Raw genomic sequence first — 19,457 nt, 5'->3', positions numbered from 1 at the left:
TATGCAAAAAAAAAAGCCAAAGTTTCAAAAATCTTCCAAAAATCTTCATTCAACACATGTGAGGAAAAAACTGGTTTCATGGTTATAATGTCCATATAGCCGTCTACCAAACTTGTGAATTTCATGGCCCCTGGGTCAGAGGTTCTGCCTCTAGGGTGGGGCTAATATGGCCATATAGTAAAAATGTATTTAATCTTAGAAAATCTTCTTCTCTACTCCCATATACATTTGTTAAAAACTAAATGTATGATTATGATGTCCATGAAGCCCTCTACCAAAATTGCGGAATAATTCATTCCCCTGGGTCAGTGGTTCTGGCTATAGAGTGGAGCCAATATGGCCATATACTAAAAATGTATTCAATCTTTAAAAAATCTTCTTCTCTACTCCCATATATATTTGTTAAAAACTAAATGCATGATTATGATGTCCATGAAGCCTGCTACCAAAATTGTGAAATTCATGAAATGTAAAATGTAATAAATCTTTAAAAAATCTTCGTCTTTACCTCTACCTAAACTGTGAAATTCATGACCCCTTGGTCAGGGGTTGGGGATATTTGGGGGGGGGGGGGCAATATGTCAATATAGTGTTAATTGTTAATGTATATACTATATCAAAATCTTTTTCCCTATTCTCACACATCTGTATGAAAAACTGACTTCATAATTATGCTTCCCAGGATGTCCTGTACTAAAATTTTAAATTTCATGTCCTCTGGAGTATGGGTTTGGACTCTAGGGCAGGGCCAAAATGGATGTATAGGTGTTAATGTGTATAATGTTTAAAAATATCTTCTTTACTTTCACACACCTGAAAGGAAAACCGAATCCATGATTTTGTAGACCAAATCTTTCACCATAATTCAGACAGGGAGATGGTCGTCATTACAAATTTATAATTTTTCTACTCCAGAATGAAACCCAAATAAATGAATATATGACACTCCTCAACAAGTTTGTGTATGGGTTATATGCTACTCAGGTGATCGCTAAGGCCTACTGGATTCTATTAACATAGTCTGCATTGTATTTTTTTTTAAGAAAATCTATGTAGACGGCCCACAACAGTTCTCTCCCAAAGTTCGACCTACAAGATAAACAATGCATCACTTGCTAATGATGGCAATTTACAAACTGACTACATTTATTGTGCCCAAACTAATACAAATGAAACAGAGGCATGGCTACAGGTGGACTTTGGACATTTCTATAGCATAAACAACGTAAAAATCCGTAGTAGAAATGAAGGTATGATTTAAATTTAATTACATTGATTGTTTAAAACATATCCACCCAACATTCTATTTCAGATGTATGAATATATATATATATATATATATATATATATATATATATATATATATATATATATATATATATATATATATATATATATATATATATATATATATATATATATTATGGTAGATTATGGTAATATAGGTAGTCAATTTGTTTTAAAACCATGTGCTTAGGTTTGACTTAAAGCTCCATGGTCCTTTTTTTTGTTTGCTATTGCTCTATCAAAAGATTTTCCTTACAAGCCATTTATCTTAAAACGTTATATACATTCGCCTATTTCCACTGGTCTCCTTAGAATATTAGAAATATTCAAAGTAAATAAAACAAAAAATACGCTATAGGAACTCAAAAAATCTCTAAACAAGCCAATTGCACTGTATGCATGGTCAGAAAAGAGAACCCTTCGGGTACGTTCCATGAATAATTAGGTTTATTTAACCCACAAATTATGTATCAATTGTAAAAACAAACTACAGAAATATATGTGAACAAAATGTACACAAGTTTATTTTCAATTTGCTTAAATATTTTGACCTTTGTATATAGCAATATCAAATTCGTAATACAATCATACCTTCCTACAGACATATTTTGCAATGTCTATCATAATACACATATTGAGCATAACCATCGAATAAAAGCGTACACAAAATTTGATACAAAAACTGGTTTAATCAGCTTTAAGAATCTTATTTGGAAACATAGTGTGTAAACGATTAAACAAAGTATAAGCAGATAGGTCAGTATGAATTCTTTCAAAATAGGTGAATTTGTAGTAGATGCAATGTGTTCATTCATTGTCCCAGGCAACTAAAACACCGAAGCATGTCAAGCTGCCCTGCTAGTAACCATCTATCGTAAAGGGAAACCAGGTTTGTTTGTTTAAAAATACAGTTTTCTTCTAAATATTGCACTTTTGGGAACATTGAAGATATTGACTCTAGCTGTGTAATTCAAATGTTCTTTACATTTTAAGGTCACCTGAGTCTCTCAGGTGACCTATTGCAATTGGTTTTTGTCCTTCGTTGTGCGGTGTGCGTCGTACGTTAACAAATTTAACATTGTTAACTTCTTGAAAACTACAAGGTCAATTGCTATCAATTTTGGTGTGAAGCATATCTATGGTAAAAGAAATATAAATTGTGAAATTCATGGCTCTACCACAGGCGGGGCCAAGTATGCCAAAAAATCAAAATTTTCAAAAATCTTTTCTACTCCCACTCATGTGAGGAAAAAATGAATGCATGGTTATGAAGCCCTTTACCAAAATTGTGGAATTCATGGCTCCTGGGTCAAGGGTTCAGGCTCTAGGATGAAGCCACTTTGGCCATGAAGTGAAAATGTATTAAATCTTAGAAAATCTTCTTCTCTACTCCCATAAGTATTTGAATAAAATTGGAGGCATGGATACATGTTTAATGTCTACGGACTCCTCTACCTAAATTGTGAAATTCATGACGCCTGGAACTAACTGCATACTTAGAAAAAAATATTAACCTGTCACTTGTAGGAATATTTTTGCATTCACCTGCATGTAAGGCAAGGGTTATAGCTGGGAAAGAAGGTGTATGTATTTGTCTTATTATTTTATTCTGCTCATGAATTTCAAAGCAACGTGAGTTAATTTACATGTTTTGAAAAGAAAAATAATGAAGCTATCTATCAAAGTTACAAATAAGATATTGTAAAAGCATCTGGAATGAGTTCAGGGAAGAGGGTTTTAACACTTAATGGGGTAATCTTGCCTTGCTTCTTCTTCAAAATTGAGTTATCTCCCTTTGCTTGGTTATATTTAGTAATTAATTATTGAATATAATGTAATTAAGAAGTTGTATGGTCAAAAGAGTTATGCAAACAATTTTATCATTTGAAACAAAAAGTTTTTTTTTTTTTATTTAATAAACAAGTAGACTTGTTGATAGTAAAGTTATAACTAGTATACTATCCACCTTGTTTTAGTTTATGTATGAAAACATATACACATAAAAACCATTGTATTAAAATGCAAATGTGGGAGAAATACTTTCTAAAGAAGTTCAGCACGTTTTTTAATATAAGGTCATACACTCACTCTCTTAGGACCTTTAAGAATAATACATACCCTTTTTCATTGCCTGAAACAGCCCGAGACTCCAATTTCAGCCCGAGGGATGGATATTGGCCAAGGGCTGATTTCAGCTGTATCACATATGCCAAACACTTGCATTTATTGCTAAGTATGTAATAAATAGCTATAATAGTTCTCTATGAAATATCTCAGACAGGAAGATAATTTTTTTCTACTCCACAATGAACCTCAATTAAGTGCATATATGAGACTCCGAGACAAGTTTGTGTATGGGCTATGGTACTCCGTTGACCGTTAAGGCATATTGGCTTCTTGTTTGAATAGGTTATGGATCATCATCTTGGAAGCAATATCGGTTCAGACAATTTTACCTAGATGTCTCGAACTCATCAGCATCAGAAACAACAACGACACAGAGAACTCGATGTTACACAGACTATACAACGGTTCACGGTCTCCCCCCAAACATCATAGACATACCGTGTAAACACACAGCTAGATACGTCATTGTGGAGACCACATTTGACGCACCTGAGGACGATAAATATGGTGAATTTGGTCCTGTTCTTGAAGTCTGCGAAATAGAGATTTATGGTATATTATTCATGAATTTCTTTACTATCAATCATACAAGTATATCTGATTTTTTAGTGTACGACGCACCTGAAGATGATCATATTACAGGTGCGATCCTTGAACTATGTGAAATAGAAGCTATGGGCAACCAAATTCAAGTTTAAATTTGACGAATCAATGACCAGAGAGTTTCTGCCGAAATCATGCAAGGATATACCGCGGTTGTTTTATTTTTAAATATAACACAGGATGAATCTCTGCCATTTATGCAGTCAACTGAAATGTGACTAAAAGTTGACTGAATGGCATAACTCTGCATTTCAGTTACCTCTTTAGACCTTTCAGTTAAAATTCAGTTGACTGAGTGGCACAAATTTATCCTGTGGTACGCATTCATCAATAAATTATCAGAAAATTACAACGCTTCAACTTTAAAATGATCCCAAGTATCAAAACCTAATCCTACTACTCATAATATCATTGACGGATTTTCTAGTGTATTTTAATGATCTAATATCGCGCATTTTAATTTATTAAAACTAACATACACACAAGTCCTTAATGTGTCCACATCATACCATCGGTGATTATTGTTTTATAAACTTGAACCTACGCGATCTCAGAATGTTTCCACGCAAGGTTTAGTTTTTCTGTTTAATTTTCTATAGCATTTTTTTTTCCAGTATGTAAATTTATTTCTATAGCTAAGTGATTAAATTACAAGATTTGTCCATACTGACCTTAGTATGAATGATATTAATTATATGTTTACACACGGCTAACCGTCGTCTGAGCAATAATATCGTAAGGTTAATTACAAGGAGGCCCGTGGCTTGTACAAACATTTTCTTGAACTTCATTTTCTCCCACACCTATTCTCGATATATTTTTATTTATCAAGTGAGATCTTCTTTCCAATTTAAATTTTAAAACAAGGTATTACTATACATATGCGCACAGGATTATCCAATAATATTATGTTTCCCTTTTCTGCCTTGAACCCATACCCTATTACACGATCAATAAGTATTTATCCAGGGTACTTTTTCACCGTATGGATGGTGGTCCAGGGCACAGATGTCTGAAACTGAATATTTATTTCATTAACATGATAATTGAGAAGAGGAGACATAATTTTTTTCGTGCAGATCCTACCAGTACCCCTCTTTTTTTCTATTTCTTTTTTAAAGAGTAGTATTCATGATATAATATACACTACTGAATTCAAAATCCACTGATATTCCCAAATATTGACTGACATTGTCTGACATCCACTGTACATTGACGGTACCTCACTGTACATTTCACTGACTAACACCGTACCCCACTGTACATTTCTACTGAACAGCACTGTATTCCACTGTACACCACTGTACAGTCCTACTGACTTCCACTGTACCCCACTGTACAGGGCACTGACCAGCACTGTACCCCACTGTACGCCACTGTACCGGGCACTGACCAGCACTGTACCCCACTGTACGGCACTGTACTATTAATTTGAGAAAAAAAAATCAGATTCTTAAATCTTCAGTATATTTTTTTTCGATATTTATTTTTATTATGCTGTATAAAGCATTATTATTATGTATACAGATAACTTGACAGGAGAATGCAACAGGTCGTTAAATTTATTTAATACGTTTTCTTTATTAAGTACATGTCATTATGTTCATTCTGCCAGTCATTCGAAAATATCCCTCCTTGTTTTTTTGTACACATGTCCAAATATCATGACTGCCCGCTTGACTACACAGGTACATTTCGAAGATAGCGTGCGAGTTTCTAGCTCATTTGTTAATTGATTTCTTTTGATTAAAATATTTAAATATACATTGCAAATGTAGGGTTTTAATTTTACAAAATACCACCTACTGCAGAATACATTATAAATTTTAAACACAATCAGTGACAAATTAAGCGGTAATTAACTATATCATTACATGTAATTTCAGCAAGAAATAAAAGGAAGGATTTAAATCAAGGAAGGTTGTAACATCTTGTAGTATGCGTAGATGTGCAGTTTTCTTAATATATGATTTACTTTTAAATGTTTAAGAAATAAGATATATAAAATGCCCTACGCTACACACTTTTTTGTATATATATATATATATAGAGAGAGAGAGAGAGAGAGAGAGAGAGAGGCAGATTACAGGTATATCACTTTCTGACAATATTGTATTGGTGTCATTTGCAAGCGTAGAAAAGTTCACAATAAAATCTATGTTGGAAGTGGCGGTTGCAATGCCGCAACGGGATTTTAACGTGCTTATACCTTTTTGACTCGGGGCCTCAAGTTTTAGCACTAGAAAATTCACACGAGAGAGAGAGAGAGAGAGAGAGAGAGTGAGAGAGAGAGATCCATCTATCAGAAATCGATTAGAATAATAAGAAATTAATTGTCTATTAATCTGCTTCTTTTACATATCGATTATTGTTCTTAATGTCTTACGTTTATTTTTGCCAACCAACTCCGTGGTTTTAGAAAAATATCTCCAAACTTTAAGTCGAAAAATGAAATGTAATTATATGGATAATATCACCCCCCCCCCCTTTTTCTTCCCGAATCAACTTGATACCCCTTGCAGTACTGTGTTATGTCGAAGCGATTCATGTTAAGCATTCGGTTATAAAAATTAATGCATTTTTTTTTAAATTTTGACCTCGATGTGTAATCACTATTAAATAGATATAATAAATCCCACTTTTGTGCAAACATTACATGAAACTAGTCCTACATGTAAGTAAATTATAATAATCTTTTAAGACAGATTTTAAATGATTATGATCCCAATGCACCCGGCAACCATAATGATTTTTTTAATCAAAAGTGAAAATTCCGATTTTTTGTTTTAACAGTGTATTTCCCCGACGTTTACATCTATTTATTCCTAGGCCCCAACACATATACACAGGTGGTCAGTTTTCACACCTTGACACAGTCACCCGGCCGTGTGTATAGTCTGAGCCTTTCTGTTAGTTACGGGTTTTTCGTTGTTCCCAGAGAGACAAAAGATTTTTTTTCTGTAGACATACACAAAGAAGGAGACAGTACACTGTCGATATAAAATATTACTTTTTAGCGTTGACTTTCAATCATTAAGATTTTTAAGACAATCATTGAATAACGAACTTCAAATCATTTGAATCCGTGGACATTATCCCGAAACTAAAGATAAATACAAACTTTAATTTGTTTAATGCCAATATGTAGATTTAGCCGCTGTCAACATTACTACATGTTACCGGTAGTACTTTATTTAAATACTAAAATATTCGTACGTTAGCATGGAGAGAGAGAGAGAGAGATAGAGAGAGAGAGAGAGAGATTTTATAGAAGATTTGAAATGCTTGCTATGATACAATATACTGGTTTCAGTAAATGAAGAAAAAAACCAGAAGAAAAAACGTTTTAAAGGCCGAACTTTTTTACCGGGTGGTAAATCTCAGGTGAGGGCGGGGCTTAATTTCTAGAGGTGTGAAAGCGATCTACCTGCGATCGTGAACGCTGCTAATCACTATACACAGGAAGCAAATATTACACAAGTCAGAATTCGTCATAGTTTGAATATCTTTTTGTTTTTATGACCATACGAAGCGATTTTATACGGAAATGTCGTCCGAGCACGTGTGTAATGCACAATTAAAAAAAATTCAGTAAACTAATTCTGCTTTAAAGATTTAACTCAGTTCATTGTGTTTAGCACTTGACATCGTTTAAGACGTTAATTTTAACAAATATAATTGTATAAGAAACCATACGATCAGAAAAATATTCACTTGAATGTAAAAGCAGCCATTATACGATGACAACTAATGGAGTTCGTTTTCCATGGAGTGACGTTTTCGTGCAACAAGTTCCAATTGAGTGTATAATAAGTAAATACAGCTTTAATAGCTCATAAGTTTGTTTAAAAAAAAAAATTGTATGCATGTTTTGGGCTGCATGCTCATTCATCGTCGTGAAATTTATTAGGTTATATACATTCAACATGATTCAAAAATAAATTGCGTATTTTCAATTTCTGAATAATAAAACTATTTTTCTCATTTATCCGACCCTTACACATTTCACTTATTACGGAAAGAGAAAATAAACATGCTTGCCTATTAATTAAGGTGTCGCTTATAATTGAAGATATGCTAAAATTAAATTGTGATGCAGCAAAAATATTGCGGGGGGGGGGGGGGGGGGCTTATGTATGCCTTCCTGACTTTGGAGAATAGTTACAACCTGAGAGAGAGAGAGAGAGAGAGGGGGAAGGAGGGGGTATATTTTTTCTTATTAAAACTGTTACTACATGTATATCATCACATTCTTAGCTGTGCAAGAGAAGATACATGTAGATGTATTACATATGTTGATAATTAACAGTGTTGAAATTCAAAAGTATATAATTAAAAGTACCGTAATAGGGTGAAATATTATTTGAACACTGTTCGTTATCACCATATTTCATCTTTAATTTAACACAATACTTATTTTGATATAAGCGACTGGTGGGGGGGGGGGGGGGGATTAGGATTTATAAATGTTTAACATGTTTAATATCCGACTTGATTTAAATAATAAAAAACGCATTTAAAATGATTAATATGGAGAGTATTTCGTTTATTCATACATGTTATGCTTTTAAAAAAATTTATTTCAAATGGATTTAATAATCTAAAGACCACAAATACCCTTATATGGGAATTGCATAATATCTTGAACAAGGTGTCAGACTGACAATTTACAAGGTTGAATATTGGGACATTCACACCTTTTGATCTACTGAAAGTATGTATACTATACACAGATACTGACTCGCTAATCTTCCTATGAAGTAAAACTTCAAAGACATTTTAAAGTCCAGACCAGTTATCTTCTCTCTTTTGAAAAAAAAAGTCAGTATGTTGAGCAATATGGTGGAATTTTTTTTATCGTATAAAAGTTGTCCGTCCTCCACATATATGTTACATTAAAGTTTTAAAATTCAGATAATTTAAAACTATCTATAAATTGTAATTCATAGCTTTAAATTCTGTGAATTTTAAAATTTTAATGTAACATATATACTTATATTTATTTGACAATATTGATTAAATGAAATTCATTGTAAAAAAGAATCAACTAGATGTTTAGTTACTAAAACATTGATTTTGAAATATATAAAAATATTTCCCCCTTTTTATTGAATAAGTTGCTATATTTTGTATGATAATTGGATTCCGAGTTTTTAGATAAATACATGCGTGGATCGGAGGATTCGGGGGGGAGGGGGGGGGGGGGGGTCAGAGGATAATTCAATTCTTTTAAACTTACATAGTACAACTATCTAAAATATGTCTAAGCTCCCCCAGAAAACAAGTATCCCTGCCCTTTCCCTGGAAAGAATTCTGACCGCGCATGTAATTATATATGAACTTAAAGAAATAGAAGCCCATTTTTCTCTTGTATGCAATAGGAAATAATCAAAACAAATCCAGATTTTGGTCTCAAATAAAGTAAATATTCAATTCATTGTTTAAACATAATAACTTATTAAAACATACTAGGTACAGTGGGTTACAGTGGTGTACAGTATTTGTCAGTACCCTGTACAGTGGGGTACAGTGCTGGTCAGTGCCCCGTACAGTGGTGTACAGTGCTGGTCAGTGGGTAGGTACTGTGCTGTCCAGTGGAGTACAGTGGCTCTGTACAGTGTCGTACAGTAGCTCTGTACAGTGGGTGTACAGTGGATTTACAGTAGGGTACAGTGGTTATACAGTAGATGTCAGACAATGTCAGTCAATTTTTGGGAATATCAGTGGATTTTGAATTCAGTAGTGATATAAGTGATACACCGATGCGTCTATTTACCCGATTAGACCAAAAATTAAATTATTGAAAATTATTTTAAACGACTCGATTTTCATTACTTATTGGAGTAATCCTTTTAAAAACTTTTTAACCGAATTTCCTCCACACTTATTTAACCAAAAAACGACAATTGTTTGAAAATTGGACGGTGCCGGTATGAGGCATGTATTTTTTACTCTAAAATGCATTATATTGTATCAAATTTAGGGTGTAAGACAACTTGCCGAGGTAATCTCTGCGATGACTCTGGTAATTGTACCAATGGGTGTAAAGACGGATACGGGGGACCTGCTTGTGATATTCAATGTCCTGCAAATTGTAAAAACTGTGACAGCAAAACTGGACAATTTATCAGCTGTAAGTCTGGTTATTGGGAGGACACTTGTAATTCATATATATATATAATGTAATAGTGCTACACATATCTTATCTTGTCTTAACAGGTGAGAAATTGAAGGATTCAAACTTGAAAATCCTGTCCATTTTGTATGGGGTAATTGCAGCTCTTAGTATCAGTCTCATCGTCAACGGCTACATGATAATATGGTATGTTTAGTATTACATTTCCTATAAAATTTCCACTAAAAGGGTTAACGCATGTATATTTCACCTAACTTTCAATTATTAATACTGAATATCACCCGTGTTATATATTTTTATTGCAATTAAACCTATGAAGTTTTACTAGAAATACTGTTTAAATGAGATTATGGTTGTTTCGCGAAAGGTCCAAAATGGAATCAATAGTATATAATTCTAAATGGTAAAATTATAAGGCATATAATTAGATTAACTACCCAGCTGATATATTGATATTAGTTGACATGTTTCGGGAGGGACATTGGTGACGTTTGGTTGGTTACAATCAATTTTTAAAATACTTTTTTGTCATGCCCCTGACAAAAAGAATCTCGAGATATTGTGTAAGCTGTACATAAATTGCGTAGTACACAGTGACTCCTTTATATGGTTACTTTACGTTGTACACTACAAGACAGTCTGACCATTTAATACAGATGCCAAAAAATCAATGCCACGTAAAATGGTCATCAATTAATTTGTTTTTTAAGTCCCGATAGTACTCTTTTATTATTTTCCTGCATTCATGATTTTAATGAAACTAAGATAATTTAAAACAAAAACACACTACAAATGCCCTGGGTGTACGATACTGTAGTACAGACGTATTAAGATATGCCTCTTATATTAGAGTAAATATACTGTTTATAGGTAAATATTCGCTCCTTTTGCCTTCGTTGTTAACGGGCTAATTTAAGACTGTGCGAATTCCAATACATCCAATTGGCTATCTTTAATCACACCTGTGTCTGAGCAAACTCAAGACGTGGCGAAACTGTTTGCAAGTGTAAAAGAGCGAAAATTACACGGGGCCAAAATAACTCTGTATAAAGTATTTGATTTGATTGATACAGGATTTCAATACAGAACAAATGCAAAGGACAAGACGTAAAACAAGAGGCGATGAGTTGTAATTCTCCTCCTCAGGATTTCATTTTAAACCAAGAAATATATGAAGCAGTGGAGGACAACGCCGAATACCAAGAAATGGGTCAACCCAGTGGATCTTCTCATTACGATCAACTCCAAGGGCGAAAAACCTAGTTAATTAACAATTATTAGTAATCAAACAAGTAGTCAGTGGGTTTGTTATAAGATTAAAGCAAATTGGTTGAAATCATGGAAGCTATCTGGTCAATTAAATGAGATGAAGAGAAGAACAACATGTATAAACGCGTTTGATCGTGATCGCAGTGAGCAAAACAAAAACTTTAGTAGTTTCTTTTGCTGCAAAAAAGTGAAATCTTAGTATTCGGAATTTTAGAAATATGTATTGATTTGAGGGAAAACAGAGCATTGCAGACGATTTTTGTACAATTTACTTATCACATTTTTGATATGAACAAGCGCAATTACTTAAAAATGTTTTCGAAAAAAGAAACATTCAGATATGCTTCCAAAAAAGAATATTTAATATCGGCGAAAATCTTTTGGTTTGTTTTTTTTTCTTTTTTTAGGTCATAATTAAGACTGTTATTATAGTATGGTCTCCAATTACTTGCATGTTCTGTATGTTTTTCTATATTAACATATAATATCGCTGTTTCTATTCATTATTGCCGACTGTGAATACGTGTTGGTAACATAATAAAAACTATAGCCTAGTTTTTAGCTGAAAGATTTTTTTTTTTTTTATATAAGTGCGTGTTATGCTTTGTTTTTAATGTTTTAGTGTCATGTTCTGAGCTCAAAATAATTGCTTTCCATATGTTGACATGTAATCCTTTTTGTATATTTTTATGATTTTTACTCAGCAGTATGTAGTAATAAAGACGCCGAGTCTATGTATATGTACATTATTTTGTTTTATCAAACGGGAAGGGGTTGAGAAAACACGTAATCAAAAACATATGCTGGTGTATGCACGAGCGTAAATCTTAAGAACCATATATTTAAGAAAGTGATCACAGACGATATTGATGCATAAGTGATTTTACATCCGTATCCTTGTGAAGGGTTCTTTCTCTTAGCCCTCATTAAAAATAAACTAGTTGTTATCATTGTTTCTCAAAGAATTCTTATTCATTACATTTGCATTTCATTATTACTGTTAGAATTGTCTCCCCTGTTGCGCTCTTCTGTAGAGAAGGTAAACTAGTCAGAATGTTGACAAAGCTATACAAGTTGAAGTTCAGGCTAAGTATTGAGAAATGCTGTGAGTGTTGGTTATATATGTTATGATATTGAATGATTTTAATTGCACAAAAATTGCCCCATCTTGTTAGTGTTATTCACTATATCACATATTGAAGTTTGATGGAGACTTGTATCTAGTCTATAAACTGCTATATTCTGTCCCGATATAATTAAGCAGCACATTTGGACGAATTTTAATCAAAATATACAAACTTGTGATAGAAATGCAACTAAAATAGATGAAGGGGAAGTTTATCTCATTCACAGATTGGGAAAGGGGAAGATGAAGGGGAAGATAATCTCATTCACAATTTATTATATTTTGCTCAAAAAACGAGAACTGATTTCTTACAAAGATTTATAACTTATAATGGGGTATGTTGAAAATGACAGATGTCCTACGGGCCCGGTTTGACCTGAGCGTAGCCTGGTCACGCTAAGATTATTCTTTCTATGTTGAAATATTTTGGAATTCAGTAGGAATGCCTCGTGCAATTTTTCATCGTTATCATCGGAGTCTGTTGCAATAGACATCACATTTTTATACGTGTACATTTCACTGGCCATCTAAAAACTACCCTTCAGATGTTAAGGTTAGACTTCATGGAATCTTGAAATGACGGGGAAGGGTTTTTTAAGTTCTTGAAAATGTAAAACAGTAAGTACATCTGAAATAAATCAAGAGCTCAACTCCCTACTTCTCTATTAGCAGTTTATCTCCTCTTGGAAAAAAATTAAAGTGTGTACCTTTTCTTAAAATTAAATTATAGTTGTAAAGGAAAAAATGAGTTGTTAGGTTACCCTTTCCCCCGGGGATCTCAACATGCGAAAAACGCATATAAATATAAACATAAACTACCGGTATAAAAAATGTATCCCAAATATTAATATACACATTTTAATTTGTTTTTGTGGGATTGTTTTTTGGGATGTTATTTAATTATAACCTATCATAAGAAGACCTGGTCCCAGAGTTATGAAGCAGTCTAATAAAAAAGTCAAAATTTTTACACTCTCTTATTGTTTTGTGATTAAAAAAATTGAAACTAGAGGTACTGTGAGCAAGCTCACAATTGATACCCCCCGCTAAGAAAAATCATAACTCATGTATTTTTTCTATTATAGAAAATATTGAATGAATCTTTTTCATCGTCCATTTTCTATAAATAACAACTGCTCTATTTTTTAAAACTGTTAATGCTTATATGAGTACACAAACCAATTTCTATTCTTAAATTCCATTTTAGTTCAAGTTAACTGTTAATGCATGAGAACATTTGCATCCTTATGTTAACAAACATGACTCGAATCAAACGAAATTCCAATTTTGAATTATTGGTATACTGAGCCCGATTTTTTTTTAACAATGACCTTGAACTTCCTCAATTGACCTTTGGTCAAGGTCATGACATACTCTCAGGTTATAAGCATTCTAGATGTGAATTAAGAACTTCCAAAATTTGTCCATTAGAAAGATATGGACTGGACACGAGTTCTATACTTTTCTGCAAGTGACCTTGGCCTTGCCCAAATGACCTTGGGTCAAGGTCATGACAAACCCTTATCTTATAAGCAATCTTTGTGTGAACTGAGAACTTCCAATGTTTCTCCAGAAGAAAGATATGGACCGGACAAGAATTTTGCTTTTTTTTCTGCCATTGACCTTGACCTTGTCCAAATGACCTTGGGTCAAGGTCATGACACACCCTTAGGTCATAAGCAATCTTTGTGTGAAGTAAGAACTTCCAATGTTTCTCCATAAGAAAGATATGGACCGGACACGAATTTAGCAATTTTTTCTGTCAGTGACCTTGACCTTGCCCGAATGACCTTAGGTTAAGGTCATGACACACCCTTACGTCATTAGCAATCTTTGTGTGAAGTTAAAACTTCCAATGTTTCTCCATAAGAAAGATATGGACCGGACACGAATTTTGCACTTTTTCTGTTGGTGACCTTGACCTTGCCCGAATGACCTTGGTTCAAGGTAATGACACACCCTTAGGTCATAAGCATTCTTTGTGTGAAGTAAGTACTTCTAATGTTTCTCCATAAGAAAGATATGGACCGGACACGAATTTTGCACTTTTTCTGCCAGTGACCTTGACCTTGCCCGAATGACCTTGGTTCAAGGTCATGACACACCCTTAGGTCATAAGCAATCTTTGTGTGAAGTTAGAACTTCTAATGTTTCTCCATAAGAAAGATATGGACCGGACACGAATTTTGCACTTTTTCTGCCAGTGACCTTGACCTTGCCCGAATGACCTTGGTTCAAGGTCATGACACACCCTTAGGTCATAAGCAATCTTTGTGTGAAGTAAGAACTTCTAATGTTTCTCCATAAGAAAGATATGGACCGGACACGAATCGAACAGACAGACGGACAGACGGACGGACGGACGGACGGACGGACGGACGGACAAGGTGATTCCTATATACCCCCACAAACTTCGTTTGCGGGGGGTATAAAAATGAATTGCTAATAAAAATGTGTCTCTATATTATATTACGCTGGTATTCTGCTGATATTTACAAATTTTGAGCGTAATTTATGATGTATCATATCTTTATTAACATTTTTAGGCTTGATATCGGGTCCCTCTACCCCTCAAACAATAAAAGTTCAGTCCTTTATATTGTCGGACAAAAATAATTACCAAATCTACCTTATTCAATGATAATTTATGTGATGGACATTCATTGGCAATTGGTTCCACACCACTTCCACATTTTAAAAAATCGTCTGTTAAATTCAACAAAGATATGTTGTAATCATTTTTTTTTTTCATGGAGGTGATCCTTTTGTCTTGTTTTGGGGTTTTTATTGTTTGGTTTTGTGGTTTGTTTTTTTTTTTGGGGGGGGGGGGTTTGTAGTTTTGCCCCTGTAATTATTCATTCGTGTATCAAATGGGCACTTTGCTTGTCTAAATGTGTAGCACTGGCAAATAAGTCCACTTCAGCTTACATGTATATTTAAATTTCCATTTCCCATGATTTCTCGTGTTTTAATGGCATTGATTTAAAAAAAACTGAAATGTGTTGAAGCAACCCTTTTGTTCAGTAAAATATTGTTTGGCTCGCGAATATGCCAGGTTTTTTTACCCATAATATACATGTGACAATGTAAAGCTCACGCCAAACTACAGATTCTAGAGAGTTTTAAAAGCAGAAAAATGTCCAACTTTAAGACAATATATTTGCAATATTATTGAGAGTCCAAAGATTGATTTTTGATATATTGTAAAGATAAATGTCCTTTTATAACTAGAAACAGATTTAGTGAATTTAAAGTGCCATTTTCTGACTCTTAAGCATTTAAAAAATGTATATTTTTACAATTTTACAAAAAGTTGGAAACATGCCAGATTCGTGACCTATCTGCACTTAACAGAAAGAAAATATGGGAATTCTCACAAAATGAATTACACAAGTGTATCTTGTTAGTGTTCACTCTAAATGACTTTTTGAATTCGTATTTAAACTAAACTCAGAATTCTTAACAATAATTTGGTGAATTATACAAAATCTTATTCTAAAAGGGTCAAAATGATATTTTTAGTAACAGTGCTGCAGAACCAAGTTTAGACTGACCACATCAAAAAAAAATTTGTGGCAAATTAATTCATATAGATGCACACTGTTACACACAAAATATGAAGTTAATCAGAGAACCTTGCTCCCACCACCTTTTGCATGGTTTTCTCGTAAGTGTATGCCCTTGTAAAAAGCGGACTTAGATAAGCTTCCCAGTGTCAAATACATCGAACTAAAATAGAAATAATACACGCTCTAAAAATAACCACATTTTGAATCAAAAAAGAAAAATAGATAAGATTTATTGGTATAATTCTTGTTTTAAGATCATTTCTGGTCGGTGCGACCACAAAGTAAACCTTAACAGTGCTGCGTAGTGTCCCTTTACTTTTTGGTTTCTAAATCACAATGTCCCTTTCATTTACTTTACGTTAACTAAGTTAATCTTAGGTTTCTTTCCCCATCACTGACCGTGCAACTTTTCCGTGATAACGAGTAGCGTTTTTGTAATCGAACGTTTGTTGGCATGATTCGACAAACATCATAGTAAAATTTTATAAAATTCTTAAAAGAACACAATTATTAACACCATGTTTATTCCTACTGATTATGATAAAACTTTTCATGTTTTTTTTTCTAAAATAAATAAAATCACTTGTAAATATGTGTTAACAATATAAAACAATCTATAAAGACTTAAGAGTGTCTATAAAATGAATTCACCATACAGTAAAGCTCTGATTGGGTGAGTGAAAAGATACCATAACACTGATAGAACTGGATTTCATAAATTTTTGCAAGTTCCCTAGTGTATCTAAAGTTTCATTAACTCACGTTAATAATGATAAATTGACGCGTTGAAGAGCTAATGAATTAGTGTTGTTATGCATATGTGTGTTTATACTTTTGAAAAATTACGCACTTTGAAATTTTTTTTTTAAAGTGAGTTTATTTTGGACAAAATCAACGCACTTTGATTTTTTTTAGAATACGTTAAATTACAAACCAAGTTAACCCACTTTGAAAAAAAAAATCTTCAAAGTGCGTTATGAATGTACATCAACATTTTTATTATTGAGACTCTTAACGCACAATGAAAAAACATTTTTATACCACAAATTCTGGAACTGAATATCTAATTTGTGGATAGTATGATGATTTGTTAACACTCGTGAATCTAATTTAACGTATTAAGAACGGGGATAGAGTGAGGGTTTACCAACAATACAGGTCAAATACCAGTGCATCATTTAATTGATTAAAAGAAGAAGGTCCCCTTCCCCTCATTTTTTCTTCCAAAATACTATTATATAATATTCAGCAACTTTGGGTAAACAATTAAGATTTGAAAAAGAAATAAGGTCTGTGTAAGTACATGCTATACTATTGAAATACGAGCTGGTCGAACAATAATTTTTTCCATTGGTATGTTAAAGAATCTCAGTAACCCTCTTTTTATATTCAAATTAAATAAATCACTTCAAAGAGATAATATTAACAATAACGAACATTAAATTATTATAAACTTAAAAACAAGCAATAGCATGTAGGTCAATTTTCTCGCACTTATCTTCTAAAAGATCATATTGTTTTTGATAAACAGAACTAAGATATCCTTTTTTCTCATCATCATATTTGCAATAAGTCAGTTGAAATATATTATACATTGATCTCAATTTGTCATACACACACACACACACACACATATATATATATGTATATATATATATATATATATATATATATATATATATATATATATATATATATATATATATATATATATATATATATATAATATCATATCATATCATATTCGTTCGGGCATAGCCCTGTATACTAGATAAAAGGTAAATTTGCTGCATGCTCAAAAAAGGAAGAAAAGAAAATGCAGTTGCTAAGCGATGAAGTTTATGTCATATTGTATCATGGCTGCGGTGTTTTTCTTTGTAAGTAAAGTGTACAATAACTGGAAATACACCGACGGGCGGGGCCAACAAAAACTGTGCGTGTTAATAAATTATTGAACATCAAGGTAATTTCAACATTTAATTTCTGACTTGCGCAATCGTTTTTTTAATAAAGACAATCTTTTGTCACTTAAAATAAAACATAACATTACATTTCTCATAAACTGATAATTGCAATGTCAAAAAGTTCAACTACTGATATGAAATGGACGTGCAGTTGTTGTATGAGGAAGTACAGCTACCACGTGCACCAGTTTCCATTTTCTCAGGGACGCGTACGTTCATTTTATTAGATATATCCACAAACTTCCTCCGGTTCTTTCTTTGGACATTTAGGTTCTGAATGATCTAATGCTTTCGAGACCGTGCATGCAATATCTGCATTTCCACATTTGTAGGCCCGCACTCCCAGTTCTGACCGATGTCCCGTTCGACCCATGATCTCCTGTTCATCAACTAACTCCTTTCTGATAAATGGCCGTTGCGCATGTTCTTTTTCCGGAATGGTTGGTAAAGTTTCCTTTAAGACGGGCTTTTTCAAAGATTACCTTCATCATAGATTTTAGTTAATTAACACCGACTAGTAGCGAGCCGTAACGAGGGGGCGAACCTGCAAGTTGTCCCCTTATAAAGAAAACAAAAAACTTCAATTAATTATAGCTGTACTTAACATTCTTTTAAATAAGAATCAGAGCTTAATTAAGCACGGAATTTTCTTAAAAACGGAAGAAAACGGGGAAAGGGGGGGGGGGGTGTTGATCGACTTACCAGTCTGACAGTAGTGTCGTATCTCTTTGTTATGTAGTTCCTTGTGAGCGAGTCCTCCATTGAATGTCTTTGTTGACCTGACCGTGAACTCAATGAATTTACCCCGGTTATCCTCACCAAGAAGAAACTGATTACATTCCAAAGAATGATGTTTGTCTTGCCCCCTCAACCAAAACAACTTGCAACAGTAAAAAAAAACCCACAGTGTTTTGAATGGTTTCTGCGTTGTTCATCCCAAATATTCCATTTCCCAATTTACTGCTTCATCTTCCGTAAGTATGGGGTCAGCTTCTTTTGTTTTCCCTCCAACTCCTCTGCTTAATGCATCCTTCACTGTACATAATTTTTCGAAACCCTGCAAATCTTGGATCCGCCGCATCGAGAAAGTTTTTGTCATATATTTCACCATCACGTAAATATCTTAAACTACCACAGCTAATGTAATAAAGAGTTTTTGCAGAATATTCTTTACCGTCTTTTCTGCGTACTCTCATAATAAAGCGTCCTAAATAAAAGTTAAGCTGCACCATGGTTTCGATTTCTGGTATTAAGAGTTCCAGCCCTTGACACTGCGCGTTTCGTTCACGCCGCCAACTTTCAAATATGTTATATGACCAACGGGTATTTTTGTTCGTGTTGCGATTTTCTTGACTCTCTATCAGAGCTTGAATTTC

General features: G+C 33.4%; 1 protein-coding gene across 1 annotated transcript; it reads left to right on the top strand.

Moving 5' to 3' along the window:
- The first annotated feature begins 724 nt into the window (after positions 1-724).
- Positions 725-12,859, top strand: LOC136273446 (uncharacterized). Its single transcript, XM_066077868.1, has 6 exons — positions 725-728; positions 1,044-1,250; positions 3,697-3,966; positions 10,001-10,150; positions 10,237-10,339; positions 11,227-12,859. The coding sequence occupies exons 1-6, from the start codon at positions 725-727 to the stop codon at positions 11,414-11,416; spliced, it is 924 nt and encodes a 307-aa protein (XP_065933940.1). The 3' UTR covers positions 11,417-12,859.
- The last annotated feature ends 6,598 nt before the right edge of the window (positions 12,860-19,457 follow it).

The sequence above is a fragment of the Magallana gigas genome, chromosome 1 (genome assembly GCF_963853765.1).
Source record: "Magallana gigas chromosome 1, xbMagGiga1.1, whole genome shotgun sequence".
NCBI lineage: Eukaryota > Metazoa > Mollusca > Bivalvia > Ostreida > Ostreidae > Magallana > Magallana gigas.
This window is presented reverse-complemented; position numbering and strand designations above follow the sequence as displayed.

Excerpts from the sequence above, each read along its gene's own strand:
- LOC136273446 (XM_066077868.1), top strand. Across the intron at positions 3,967-10,000 it reads CTGCGAAATAGAGATTTATG|GGTGTAAGACAACTTGCCGA; the intron begins GTATATTATTCA and ends TATCAAATTTAG. Across the intron at positions 10,151-10,236 it reads AACTGGACAATTTATCAGCT|GTGAGAAATTGAAGGATTCA; the intron begins GTAAGTCTGGTT and ends TTGTCTTAACAG.